The sequence below is a fragment of the Equus asinus genome, chromosome 8 (assembly GCF_041296235.1).
Source record: "Equus asinus isolate D_3611 breed Donkey chromosome 8, EquAss-T2T_v2, whole genome shotgun sequence".
Classification (NCBI taxonomy): domain Eukaryota; kingdom Metazoa; phylum Chordata; class Mammalia; order Perissodactyla; family Equidae; genus Equus; species Equus asinus.
The window spans coordinates 98445698-98460013 of NC_091797.1; the positions used below are offsets into that span (position 1 = coordinate 98445698).

General features: G+C 52.4%; 1 protein-coding gene across 6 annotated transcripts in view; it reads left to right on the top strand.

Annotated features, from left to right (window-relative positions):
- The window catches only part of CABIN1 (calcineurin binding protein 1), a 149501-nt gene that overhangs the window by 51844 nt on the left and 83341 nt on the right, over nt 1–14316 (top strand). For all 6 annotated transcript variants that reach the window (XM_014866265.3, XM_070516530.1, XM_070516531.1 and 3 more), the window contains 5 exons: nt 526–687; nt 1519–1725; nt 1939–2084; nt 5724–5985; nt 11678–11938. In XM_014866265.3, coding sequence (XP_014721751.2) covers nt 526–687; nt 1519–1725; nt 1939–2084; nt 5724–5985; nt 11678–11938 — 1038 coding nt within the window. The remainder of the gene's footprint in view (nt 1–525; nt 688–1518; nt 1726–1938; nt 2085–5723; nt 5986–11677; nt 11939–14316) is intronic.

Here is a 14316-nt window from a genome sequence, read left to right on the forward strand (position 1 = left end):
ATAACAGTAGCCGTTGGCTCTCACATCCATAGACATCATGTATTGTTCACATCCTTGTGATCCTCACTACTGTTTGTCTGAGAGAGATTCCCTCAGCCCTAATGGGTCTTAGCATCTTACATTATAACTATTTGTGTAATTAACTTCCCCTCCAATGGAATCTGAGCTTCTTAAAAGTGGGGACTATGTCGCACCATGCTTAGCATAAGGAGGTGCTCAGTAAATGGGAGCGAGTGAATGGCTAAACAAATGAGTGAAGAAGTTCCTAGATGGCATACGGTATCTTCTAGCAGCTGGTAGAAACTGATTGGGTATACTAGAAGGAAGGCAGCTTGGCAGGCCCCTGAGGATGCCAATGCCAGAGGTGGGTCCGCAACAGCTCCCGCTGTGAGTGACAGGTGCTTTCCAGGAAACAGCCCCAGCAGACATGCCTCCTCAGACTTAAAGAGCTGATAGAGTGGTGGTCTCCTTGGGGTCCCCGCTATGCCAAGCCTCTCCTCAGGCGTCTCTTCCTGCCTGCCGTAGGTGAGAGTTCTCCAGAAGGAGCTTGCTGTGTCCGCCTCTGAAGACACACACCCCTACAAGGAGGAGCTGGAGACAGCCTTGGAGCAGTGCTTCTACTGCCTGTACAGCTTTCCCAGCAAGAAGAGCAAGGCCAGGTACCTGGAGGAGCACTCGGTCCAGCAGGTGAGGACACTGCCCCTGCCCCTGCCCCAAGAGTGGGACTCGGGAAAGCAGGGGCTCTGAGCAGTCGCAGAGGATGTCATGTTGGCCAGCGTTCAGCTCTGAGGACCCAGGTTGGACTTGCGTCAGGAGGATGAGAGAAGATGTGTCTGATCAAAGGAAAAGGGTCTTCCTTGCAAAAACCAGCTTCATAAATGTTGACTAATCATTCAAAAATGCAGCACGGCAGTCGTCAATAGGTTTTTTTCTGATTTGGATATTACAAATAATTCGTTAGAGGTTTCTCATTTTTTTGTGGTTTTGGTTTTCAGAGCACTGTTGGGTATATTATCTCATGGCTCCTCAATACTGTCAGTTAGTTTCTGATCTTATAGATTCCATGCTCTGAATGTAAGCTGCTTTGGACAGGGCTCCTGCTGCAGCCCCTTCACAGAGTGTGGACCCCCGGGCCCAGAGCAAGCACTTGGTCAGTCTTTGTCGACCAAGTGACCAAGGGGGCAGCTAAGGTGTGGAGAGGGTCAGTAACCTGCCCAAAGTCCCCACTGGTGATTGATCCCACCCTCTGGTTCAGCCATGTGGACTCATAAAGTGCAGCCCTCAGTCTCTAACATTTGTTTTTATAAAGACCACGCTTCTACCAGTTCACTTTTCTGCGCTTCAGACACTTGAGTTTGAGGATTACAGTGGGCACACAGATTTTTTAAAGGATCCAGGACTTGTTTTAGCCTAATATATTATAACCTTGTCTGCCTTGACACTGCATTTCTGTGGAAGAACTTTCCCTTTGTGCTTTACCCTGACTGCACTGTGATCTGCCTTCTGTCTTTTTTCAAGGTGGACCTTATATGGGAGGATGCCCTGTTTATGTTTGAGTATTTTAAGCCCAAGACCCTTCCTGAATTTGACAGTTACAAAACCAGCACTGTGTCTGCTGACTTGGCCAACCTCCTGAAGAGAATTGCCACCATTGTGCCCCGCACCGAGAGGCCAGCCCTGAGCCTAGACAGAGTCTCAGCCTACATTGAGGGGACCTCAGCTGAGGTAGGCACTGATGGGGAGGGTGATGGGGCTGCGTCCCATCCCCTTCTCCTCCAGCACTGCTGCTTCCGTGCTTTGGCTTCTTTCTTTGCACCAAAAGCCAGGCCATGAGAATCTGTTCCCTCCTGATGTGAATGATCCTGGGTTTGCAGCATAACTGGTCACGCCAGAGTCCCTGCCTCCACTTTCCCTTATCCTTGCCCTCTCACCTGCCAGGTACCCTGCCTCCCAGAAGGGGCTGACCCCTCCCCTCCAGTGGTGAATGAGCTGTACTACCTCCTGGCTGATTACCATTTCAAAAACAAGGAGCAGTCCAAGGCCATCAAGTTCTACATGCACGACATCTGCGTCTGCCCCAACAGGTTGGTGACTGAGTGTGGGGCCAGGCTGGCTGCAGGGAGCTCAGCACACTCTTCCCTAGACCAGTTTGGGATTTCCCTGCCCATAGCACAGAGACCAGGGAGAAAGGAAGGAGGAGGTGATTTAGCATCTGCTGTTACTAGGAAAGGCAGGTTCTCTGTAAAAAGAAGACCAGCAGAGAAGGCTTCTTTCCAGAAAACCCCTGAGATGGGCATTGGAATCAAAGAAGGTAGGAGGTATCTATCTGGGTCCAGGCCTGCAGGGCAAGGAGGTACTGCCTGGCTCCCTTCTGTTGGTTTTGTGCTGCCTCCTTTCCTGGGAAGTTGGCTGATATGTACCCTTGCTTCTTCCACTGCAGTGTCTTAAATTGTGGTGGTTTTCTTATTTTTTGGGTGAGGAGGAAGGGTAATGGAAACCACTCAAGGGAGAAGTTCTCTTTCCTTGTTCTGATGCAGTGTGTTGTTGGCAGTAGCGATTGTCACGAAGGTCTATGTAGGAGAGCTCATTGTACGTGAGGCTCATGCTTTCTTCCCACTCAGCCCTGGTGGCTTTTTCTTACAATGTAGTGATTGGCCTGCTCATCCTGAAGGGCCCTGCTAAGCTCAAAAAGTCTGATTTGCTTAATTGAAAGGGAATATTTTCTCATTGCTGCCACAGCCTTAGGTCATGGTCAAAACAAGGCCACCCTCTGTGGCTGACCTGCATCTGAAGGATCCAGAGTAGCCTCTATAGGCAGCCCTCCCAGAAGTAGCAGGGGTCAGCCCACAGTGGCCGCCCTTGGACTATGGGTGAGCATGGAGCCTCCTTCACTCAGGGGAAGCTGGAGAGCTCTACCTTGTCAGGACCCACCGGGCCAAGGGGAGAGGAGCTGGGATCTGAGGGGAGAAGCCAGTTTGCACAACTCTGTAGCTGTGGGAAAGGTTCTCCCAGGTCCCCTTTTGCTCAGCCTGTGGTTTCCTCCAGGCTAGAGCTGTGTGCTGGGCCCTGGCTGTCCTCCCCAGGCTCACTGTGGATCAGTGCGGTGGAGCAGATCTGCGCTCAGGCTGGCTGGTGCTCAGTGCGCGAGACAGCGAGTAGCCGCCACCTCTGCACCGCTGCTCCATGTCTGAAAAGTGAGGGGGGTAACAACCGCCTGTCCATGGGAAGGTGGGAGCCTCGTGTGGCATCTCTCACCTGACAGCCCTCTGTCAACGACGTGAGGGTCATGATGGCTCAACTGGGCCTCTCTCCAACCTGCACACCCACCTGCTCAGGTAGTATCGCCCCATCAGGCCTGGCTTGCTGAGAGCCCTGCTGGAGAGGCGGGGTCTCCTCTGAGCACTGGCCTCTGGGCCTCCTCCGGTCTCACCCCAACAGGCAGGTGCCAGGGGAGACTTGGGCTCAGTCTGATCTTCTGTGCTAGGTAAAGGGGAAGTTCAGATTTTGATTTTTTTCCTTTAAATCTTCTGAGCGCACTGGCTGCAGGTGAAGCCCACAGGAGATGGCTGGGTGGATAGTAGAGTGTTCTGGCTGCAGTGTTTGTTCGTGATTCCTGCAGGAAAACAGAGTTGTGAGGACACTAGTGATAGTGTTTTTCTCTACCAGTGTTCACCATTCCTTCTGCTCTTGCTGAACTGGAAGTGGGCCAACTTGGCAGGCATTTTGTGGAGTGGCATTTGGAAGGGGGAGGCTGGGAGGGGCCCAGTACGGCTCATCCCTCTGCTGTAGAAACCACTCTGAGCCCAGCCCAGACCAGGCCTGCCCTGCAGGAGTAAGAGCCCAGTGCAGGGGAGAGAGAGAAGAGAAGAGATACTTGATTTGTTTTTAAAAAGTTAATGGCAAGTTAGGTAATATTTGGCCTTACCTAGTCCAATATAGCTTTCCTTAATTTAAATTCCAGGTTAACGTTTTTGTTTGCTTTACCACAGAGGGGGAGTAAACAAGGCAACAAGATTTTTGTGTTCTACCATTTCGTATTAATTTCCTAAAGATTTTTACAAGACTTTTAAAAGAATAAATAAAAAACAAAATAAGTAAATAAAGCCCAGTGCAGCGGCTCTGGACACGTCCTCCTTCTGAGCTCACATTGTCACCAGCCCTCAGGCCCCGCACGTCCCTGTAGGTGAGCACTCCTCAAGTGTGGGTTTTGCACTGCTCTGCTAGGACTGGGGACTCACAGCAGGACATGGCTCTTGGTGGCACACAGAGGAGCATTTTAAGTTTTCATGATGACACGTCTGTGTCCTTATCTGTGGCAGGAGATAGCAGTTTCCATTTTGGTACTCATGCAGGCACGTGGGCACGCGCCGTGACTTGGTCTCTTCCCTCAAGGCGAGGGCAAAGGGAGTTGCTGAAGGCACTCCGGGAGTTGAGAGAGGAGACTCCTCAGTGTGCAAGGAGCGCTGACCCTGGTGGAAGGGCCCTGACAGGGTTCCTGGCCGAAGGGGAGTTTGACGTCTACCCCCATGCTCCCTGCCCCAGGGTGGCCTGAGCTACGGGGAAGACTCTGTAGCCCCAGATCCGCAGGCCCCTGAGGAGGAAAGGGTACGTTCAGGACCCCCCACACAAGGGGTGAAGCCTTCAGTTGTGCTGTCCTCCTGTCATTGTCAAGCCTTCAGGTCTCTCACTGTTCCTTTGTTCTCACCTTCTCTTCTTTGGGTGCCTGGAGCAGCAAAAGCACGTGTGAGCTTCACAAGGTTCCTCTGTCCTTACCCCACCTCAGGGACTGTCCAATGGTTCAGGAAGCCAGTTAGCCAGTGTTCAGGTTAGTGTAGCAGCCGGTTAAGAATTGTTGGCACGTGGAAGGTAGCATCAGTCCACATGATTGCTGCCTTTTCTGTTCTCTGTAGTGGTGCTCAGAAAATTCCAGACTGTCTCGAGTCCCCGGAAATGGTTTTGTTCTTGGTATCTCTGTGACTCTTCATTCTGTCAGAGAGACTTCTGCATTCTCATCCTAGGTTTCTTTCAGGTGATCTCAGAATGGTAGGGTCTCAGCCATCTTGTGGTCCCCTCACTCTACATCTTGCTGCTGGGATCTAAACTGGAGACGGCAGGGTCTACTCAAGGTCCCAGAGGGAGAACAGGGTAGAAGCCGGGTGGTGGCAGTCTCAGGGGCCTCGGCTGCCCTGTGCTTGTAGTCAGTGAGTGAGCTGACGGCAGGCTCTGCCAGTGTGGGGTTAGGTAAGCTGGAGTGGAGCCTCCCCGTTGTCTTGGCTGGGCCACTACTGCGATGCCTTCTGGAACACCCCTTTTCCTTTCCATCAGAGACATTCTCTGGGTAACCTCTCAAAGCAGGGGAGCAGAGTCCAGGAGCCCATCGGTGCTGGGGAGCACAGTTTGGGCTTGGGTTGGTGATGATTCTCTGAGAGCAGTTGCTGAGTGCCTGTGAGGCACTGGCTGACTTAACATGCATGTCTTGTGGTGCCCCAGCAGCTCTTCTCGTGAGGTAGGTCATCTTAGATATATTTTGTGGGTTAGGAACTGAGGCTCAGAGACACAGTTGGTCAGGTCATGGTCACGGATTAGTGAATGGCAGAACTGGGCTCTGAGCCTGGTCTGGGAGATGGGCTCCCACGGTGATGTCTGCCTTGTCCTCCAGGCTGTCGTGTCTGCACCGCTGTAAGGGGAGTGGTCTGTTTATAGTGCTTTTGTCATGACCACAGGTTTGATTCCTGGGCAGGCATGGCCCTGGCCCGGGCCAGTCGCATTCAGGACAAGCTGAACTCCAATGAGCTGAAGAGTGATGGGCCCATCTGGAAGCATGCCACACCTGTCCTGAACTGCTTCCGGCGGGCCCTGGAGATTGACAGCTCTAACCTGTCCCTGTGGATTGAGTACGGCACCATGTCCTACGCCTTGCACTCCTTCGCCTCACGCCAGCTGAAGCAGTGGAGAGCTGAACTGCCCCCTGAGCTCGTGCAGCAGGTGAGGAGGGCTGCCACGGGGGGCTGCCATCCTTCTGTGTGACTGGAGCGCTCTCGGGGTCAACAAAGTCCTGTCCTGTCCATTCTTTGCTCTTGTCTTTACAACTTTGCTGGGAGCTCACAGGTGATTCTCCCCGGAGACTCAAGCCATGCTGTGGTCAGTAACAGTGTGGTCCCTGGTCTTTGGACACCCCGTCCAGTGTGGGTGAATTCAGGGCCAGGCTCTTGTGACCTGGCTGGTCAGCTATCAGTTTTAGGGCAGTTGAGAGGCAGGGGAGGGGCTTGACCACCGGAAGTAGCTGTTTCTTTCCTCTTCCCTCAGAGTTGCTGATTGAGTCCTTGTAAAATCCTTGACACTGTGTTGGGAATTGTGAAGTCCCTCTTGGTAGGGGCTTCCCCTGGTGTGGGATGCCGAGGTCTGTGTTCAGCAAGGTGCCCCTGACTCCTTGAGATGGAAGTGAAGGAGTCACACCAGCACACTTAGGCTGGTGTGGCAGTAGGACACCACAGCCCAGAACGGCGTCCCAGGAAAGCAGAATGCCGAAGGGATCTGTATCTTGTAGTGACATCTGCAGTCAAAACCCAAAACAAGATGATGGCCTTGTTAACACTGTCATGGGATTGCTAGGAGGACTAGATGAGAGAGACTAAGACTCATCACTGAGACTCTCAGCCACAGCCCTGCCGCCATTGTCCTCTGAAAGCCCCTCTATCCTCGAGGGGGGCCTGTGTCATCATGCCCGGGGCCCTGCTGCCCCCTGCTACCCTACAGAGCAAGACACAGGCTCCCACACTCCTTGGCCTCGCGATGCCCCTGACCTCCTAGCGTTGTGCTAATAAGTAGGGAAGGTCCCAGCCCTGCAGAGAGGTAACAGCTCTGTGTCACTTCTTCTGATTATGAAAGTGAGGTGTGCTTAGTGTACAAGTTCAAATGGTGATTAAGTTTGGTTGGTTTGGGGGAGTTTAATTTTCCAAGTCTTAGGATAACATGATATGACCTCCTTCACCTCTGCAACGTAAATCCACGAGGTTACTTTTGTAGAAATATGCAAGGGCTACATCCCTCTGCCAGGATTCTGTGAGCCCTTTGTGCCTTTGAAGATCGTGTTGTGGTCTTTTCCTTGGCCAGTTGTCCTCCCTTCTTTGGGAAGTTGTCAATCATGTTAATTGTGCCTGGTCCTCAGGTGTAAAGGCTTTGCCTTCATCATTTTCATCAACTTCATGAAATCCCACATCTTTCACAAGATTTGCAAAAAAAAGTTTTACTTTGCAGTAGATTTGTATTATATTATCAGATTAAATATGAAAATCAGTGAGAGACTGACTGAAAAACTAATGAAATCAACTGGGCAGGAATGGGCCTTCGTGAAAATGCTGGATGGAGGTACTGCAAACTCAAACAGTGAACATTTTTGTGCTGTAATGGCTGTCGCCTCCGTGTCCTTTCCTGCTCCAACAGCTGTGAGGCCTTGGATTTTTTTTTTTTTTTTTGGAGGAAGATTAGCCCTGAGCTAACTACTGCCAATCCTCCTCTTTTTGCTGAGGAGGACTGGCCTTGAGCTAACATCCATGCCCATCTTCCTCTACTCTATACATGGGACGCCTACCACAGCATGGCTTTTGCCAAGCGGTGCCACGTCCGCACCCAGGATCTGAACCAGCGAACCCCGGGCCGCCAAGAAGCGGAACATGCGAACTTAACCTCTGTGCCACCGGGCCAGCCCCTGGGGCCTTGGATTTTTCAGACATGGGGTCCTGCTGGACGTCATTGTGCTGTGGGGATACACTTTGAGAAAGCCTTGAAAAGGCTGAGATCCCCTTCTCTCTCTGCATATTTTACAGTCTCTCCACATCACCCACACTTGCAAGGGCAGGCCGGAAGCACGACCCTGGGCCCCACCCTGGGCTGCTGTTTGAGGTCTCGTCCAGTGACCTCACCTTCTTCCCATGAGCTCTAGGTATCACCACCCCTGAGCCCAGAAGGGGTTGTCTCAGGGTTCCAGGCTCTTGGCACCTTGGCCCCAAGGTTTTCCTACTCTTTCTTGGCCCAGATTGTGTGAGCCCTACAGGTCAGCAAGGACGCTGGCTCCCACACCTGTCTGGGCGTCAGAACCTCTTTTGGTGGGAGAGGGAAGCTTGTTAAAAGGCCTCACCAGGGGGAAAAAAATGGGGGGAGGAGAGCCAGTGTGCCCCTTGTTTTAACTGTCCTCTCCTTTAAAAAATGACTCTTAAGTTATACAAGGGACACATTCTTCTTTAAAACAATTACAACAGTGAGGATAAATCCACAATCTTTTGACTGCCCCCAAACCCCAATCTGGTTAGTCCTTTCACGCCTGCCTCAGAGGGACAGAAGGACTTGTATCTTTCCAGATATCTTTTAAAAAATACTGTTTCATGCATACATGTGTACTCCTAGAAAAAACCCCATGATTAACCGTTAGTTTCTTTCTTCTAGCCTAAATGCTGCCGTACTGTATGTGGTGTTCAGCTTCCTTTTCCACTCAGCACCATGTTATTGAGCTCTGCCCATGCCCGTGCAACCCTGTGTCTCTGTGACTGACCTGTGCAGAGGCCCCTCACTTGATTCTGTTTGTGTTGCAGTGGCCCCAGGGCCAGGCAGGCCTTCCCTGCAACAAACACCAGGAACACCATTACCCTCCACAGGGGCTCAGTGAGGGGTGGGGCACCATCCTTGGTATGCTTCCCCTCACCTTCTGCCAGTGATGCCCAGTGAGGTTGAACAGAATGGAGGTTTTCCAAGAAATACATGTGATGAGAAGTCTGAGTGCCCTTTCTGCCATTAGCACTTGTGGATTTTGTTTGTAGGGCTCCTCAAGAAGAGGGAACTTGTGGCTCCCCCAGGAAGGGGCAGGGAAGGCAAGAAGTGGGTGGCAGACAAGAGGCCCATGTCGACTCCCCACACACCTCTTCTGCTTGCCTTGTTCTTCCGCTGAGTAGTTCCTGGCCTCTGCAGCTGAGCTCCATGTTGATCCGTTGGAAGCCGTTGACCTGGGTAGCTCAAGTCCTGAAACTGGGCTCCCTCGCCATCTCTTGGGAGTGTCAGGGGTGGCAGGAGAGAGATGGAAATCTGCCAGGGGTGTAGCTGTCCCTGCAGGCAGGGAGGGAGGGAGGGAGGTTTCACATCATTGCCAGGGGGAAAACTGCCTCACAGGGCTGCCCTGTGCCTCCTGGGTTCTGTCCACCTCTGGGGTGGCAGTTTCCCACCCACACGTGTGTCCCGGGGACACAGCCCCTTGGTTGCTAGAGCTATGTCTGGATTTGTTGTGTCTGATTGGATGGGCTGTAGGACACCTGTTGACAGTTACCTGAGCTGCTGTGCGCTTAAGCTTCTGCCTTCAAACTCGCCGAAGGTGTCTATTGTAGGAAAACAAATGGTTTCCCCATGTTGTCAATTCTCAGGCAAGGGGAGAGGCTTTGGAGGCAGAACCTTCTAGCTGTGGCCTGAGGGAGGAACTTGACATCCCTGCTGTGGTTTTGGCTGCAAATGGGCTGACCATTCCTTCTCTGCAGCAGTGTTGTGAGAGCTGACATCTTCTGAGCCACAAGGTGAATGAGGTACCATAGCGGAGGCTGCACATCCGGCTCTGAGGATGGAGAGGCAGTCTGTGGGTGTGCAGCAGAGCTTCTAGAACACAGTGGACCCTCAGTGGCCGTCCCGCCTCTTCCTGTCTGAAGCATTCTCACTGTTACACCTACCAAGGACGGGGACAGTGGTGGTGTGTGCTTTATGTGGGGCAGGGAGGGGACTCGGTCTCTTGGTGGGGATCTGTGTGGTGTCAGTCCAGGTCGCGGCTCTTCACAGTTGCCCTCCCTTTCTCAGTAAGTGGCCATATGAGCCCCAGTGGCAGAGCTGGGTGGGCAGAGGGCTAGTGACTTGGTCAAGGCCACACGGCTGTGGAGCAGTGAGAGTAGAAGGACTCCATTTAAGCAATCACCTCTTATTTACACAGATTTGTCCCAGAATCCCATTTTGGAGGGAAGGTGAAGGAGTCACTTGGTTTGTGCTGTGTTTTGGCCCTGGACTGTGATTCTTTCTACCCTATTTCACCCAGTGATGGTCTGTCAATTCCTAGGTGCTAAGTTTCTTTCCCAAGAAGTATCTGGCAGAGCAGTTGGGTAGCACTCAGCTCCTTGTGTCAGCCCCAGGGCCGTTGCTACAGATGATTCACATAAATAAGCATCTCCTGGAAGACATCCAGAGGGCCGCCTGCCTGTGTGCAGCAGGGAATAGGTACTGCTCTCACAGGCTGCCAGCAGCACCTCTGTCACAGCCTAGCGCCTGCAGCCTCTCCCTTCCTCTGTCCCCTGGGATGAGATGAGAAGAGTCCACAGTTACCCTGCTGTTGAGCTGGGGCCATGGAGAAGAGGGGCCAGAGACCTGGGACGCCTGGAGCAGCTGCCTTTGCAGCCCCACAGAGGCAGTCTTCGCTCCAGCTCCCAGCCCAGGAGCTCGGGGATGAAGGGACGTGTGTGCATCTGATAGTGGACATCCTGCATGAATAGCACCCAGAATGCTGGCCCGGAGCCCCTCAGACAGGGACTGGAAAAAGTGGTTCTCTGAGTGGAAAAGCCTCTTGGAAGCTGACCTTCTGTCCTCGCTGTCTGCGCCTTTTACTGTGTGAGAGGGCGGGTGGAGACGCTGTGACAAAGTCACAGGCTCTGAGTTGGTGGGTCTTGCATGGGTCTCAAGGAGCCTCCCTTTACAAGCACCCTAGGTTCCTCTGGAAGGGTATGGAGGAGGTGAGAAGTCCTGTTGTACCCCAGAGGTGCACGTCTTTTCCAGTGCTGTGGAGCTGGGTCTTGGGTGCACGTCCTCTCCAGTGCTGTGGGCTGGGTGCTGGGTGTACGTCCTCTCCGGTACTGTAGAGCTAGGTGCACATCCTCTCCAGCTCTGCTTGCCCACCCTTGTGCAAGGGCAGCAGAACAAGGTGTTCACTGCCTGCAATGGATGCTCATCTCAGAACGTCAGTTCTGGGGCCGGCCCTGTGGCTGAATGATTAAGTTCGTGCACTCCACTATGGTGGCCCAGGATTTCACTGGTTCAGATCCTGAACAACCCGCAGACATGGTACTGCTCATCAAGCCATGCTGAGACAGCATCCCACATGCCACAACTAGAAGGACCCACAACTAAAAAAATGTACAGCTGTATACTAGGGGGCTTTGGGGAGAAAAAGGAAAAATAAAATCTTTAAAAAAAAAAAACATCAGTTCTGGCTGCCTGGTGTTCTCAGACTGACGTAGCAGAGCTGCTGTTGGCCTGGTCCTCCTGGCAGTGATGGCAGGCAGCCCCAGCCCCATGCTATCTCCCCTTCCCAGGCATAGGGCCTCACTGCAGCCACATAAGTCATAGTTGGGGCCTTTGTGGGGGGTCAGTAGGTACTTCATACATGCAAACTGTGTTAGATACTGTGGGGGGAAGGTCGAAGAAAGAACACGAGTTGATGTGAGGTGACTTGGGTTTCAGTCCAGCTCTGTGCCTTACTCGATGTGTGCTTTTGAGGAGTCCCCAGGCCTCTCCACACTCGGTGTCCCCAGCTGTGGAATGGTGATAGCACTTCTGTGTCTTCGGGTTGTTGAGAGGATTATAAATTTGCAGACAAGGCAGCAGGCCTTCCTGCAGGATACCGTGTGTTCCTGCACAGGTTAAGGCCATGGTCTCATTTCAGATGGAGAGCCGGCGGGACAGCATGCTGGAGACAGCCAGGCACTGTTTCACGTCAGCGGCCCACTGTGAGGGCGATGGCGATGAGGAGGAGTGGCTCATTCACTACATGCTGGGCAAGGTGGCCGAGAAGCAGCAGCAGCCGCCTGCCGTGTACCTGCTGCACTACAGGCAGGCTGGCCACTACCTGCACGAGGAGGCCGCCCGCTATCCCAAGAAGATCCACTACCACAATCCGCCTGAGTTGGCCATGGAGGCCCTGGAGGTGACACTGTGCCCGCCTGGGGCAGGGAAGCAGGGCAGGGGTGGGCCGGTCTCTCTGTCTCCCTGGGACTGGGGCACAAGGTCCCCATGACTCCCCTGCAACCTGCTGGAAACTTCTCTGTGTTCAGCAACTTTATGTACAATTAAATTAAAACAGCGTTTCCTCTCTCTTTCCAAGGGGTGCTTACTATCCTTTCTGGGAGAGTGAGCCTTTTTTTTCTTATCTCCCAGGAGAAAATCGTCTTTCCTTATTAGCACATACAAGTTCCAAGAACCTGGCTTGATGATGGCATCAGCGCAGTCCCCAGTGCATTCACACCCTGCAGGCTAGTAGGAGGAGGGCAGGCACCCTTGTCCCCGGGGTGCACATGAGACATCCGAGGCCCACTGAGGCCACAGGGTGTAACCGGAGCACCAGTTGGCAGGATAGAGCCAGGGAAGCAACCTGCTCTCTCGACCACAGATTCAGGGTCTCCCACTGCTCCTCAAGAGCAGAGCACTTGTTTAGTGCTTGGATTTGCCTTTACGATTTCGAGGACATTTCACATGATGCTCTCACTGAGGCTCGTGGCAGTCCTGTGAGGCGGGCTGAGTGGCCATGACAGTGCATTTTGTACGGAGGAAACCAAGGACACAGGTGTGGACCCAGATATGCTTGGCCTGGCCCAGGACTCTCCACTTTGAGGCCCTGAGCACGTTGACTTCACCCACCCTTTCTGAGGCCGTGTGCCCAGCCCCTGCCAATCCCACATGCCCAGCAAGCTTCTTGGAATTTGGGGCAGAATCTGCTTGCTTATGCTTTTTCTGCCTTTATGTATTTTTTTCTGATTACAAAATTTTTTTGTGTGATATTCCTGATTAAAAGGATTATAAGAATCAAACAATTCAGAAGTATTTAAGATGAAAATTTAAAGTCCTCAGTGATCCTAGTCCTCCTACTCCAATAATCCCTGTTAATTGTTTGGCCATGTCCTTTTCTTTCTATATTTTTTTCATATTAACATATAGATATGTAGTAACATTTTCTTAGCCATTTTGCAACTTGCCTTTTTGTAAGATGTAGCAGGAGTTGTGGGCTTTCTTCCTTGTCCTTGTGCCCTCTAGTCTGGCTGGGCATCCACTTAATGCCCAGTCCCTTCTGCATGAGTTTGGCCTTCTCTTCCACTTGTTCCGTGATGGTACAGGTGGCATGGCCTTGCACACATATCAGGGAGCACTCACAAAAGTATTTCCAAAGGTCATTTAACAGTAGATCAACAACGTCCCATTGTTCCATTGTGCTGAAAGGCTATACTGATCTATGACCATTGTGAGCAAACAAAAAAGTCTCATTTTTAAAAATTTGCCTTCTTAAAATGATTCATGCTGAGTGGTTTATAGCAACTGTTTTGGGGCCACATTTGTGGGATTCATTAAGAAGTGTGGAAGTCCAGCTTCCTATCAAGCGTGTCTTCAGCAGCTTTCTGGTTGCTGTCATTCCCGCCCCAGGTCCCACGACCTTCCCCATCAGTTCTTTCATGCTTTCCACTTGGGCTAACGTGCCTGTCCTTGGAGGGACTTACACCTTAGCGACGAGAAGCCTGAGGCCCAGAGGACTGGCCTGACTTGCCCGAAGTCAGCAGCAGGAGAGAAAGGCAGCTGAGCCGGGGCGTTCACGCAGCACAGCGGCACTGAACCCTCCTGTGATGGGAGGTGACCGAGCCCTCAGGAACACAACTCTGCTTTTCCTGCATGTTTTCTTCTTCAACTTTTGGCCTCTGCTGCTGCCTGATAGAACCAGTGAGCAGGCAAGATGGTGGCCCTGAGAGGCCTTGGGGACTTCCAGATGAGGAACCGAGGCCTTAGATGTGTAGGCTGCCCTCCCCCAGCACACCACACTAGCTCTCAGCATAGTGGGCGCTCAGCTGGAACATGTTTATATCTTGCTTTAAAAATGACTTTTCTCTTAAGAATTTAACCTTGCCCTGGTGAAAATTTCCCTCTGCTGTTGAGCCTTCATTCAAAATACTTTACCTGCCACAAGGATAAACTTTGCCAGTTGAACACTTTGCCCTCCCCCATGTATGGCGGCCTGGGCATGCTTGGGTGCCTCAAGGGTTTCCTACATCTAAAAACAGAGTTGCTGGACCCATTTCTCTGGGGTCCACAGGTAGAGGTGTAGGGATTCTGGATGTGAGAGTACTTGAGAGTGCTTCCCAGGCTGGACCAGCGGGCATCTCACCCGGGGAGGTCCTCGGTGATGTCTCTTGAGAAGCCCCTCTGGGTGAGGGAGGCTGGTTAATCAGGGCCTGCAGCCACAGTGGTTCTCAGGCCTGTGGCACCCATCGTGCCATCCGTGGGAGTGTGTGCCACATGTGGGAGCCTGCATTGCACCCACAC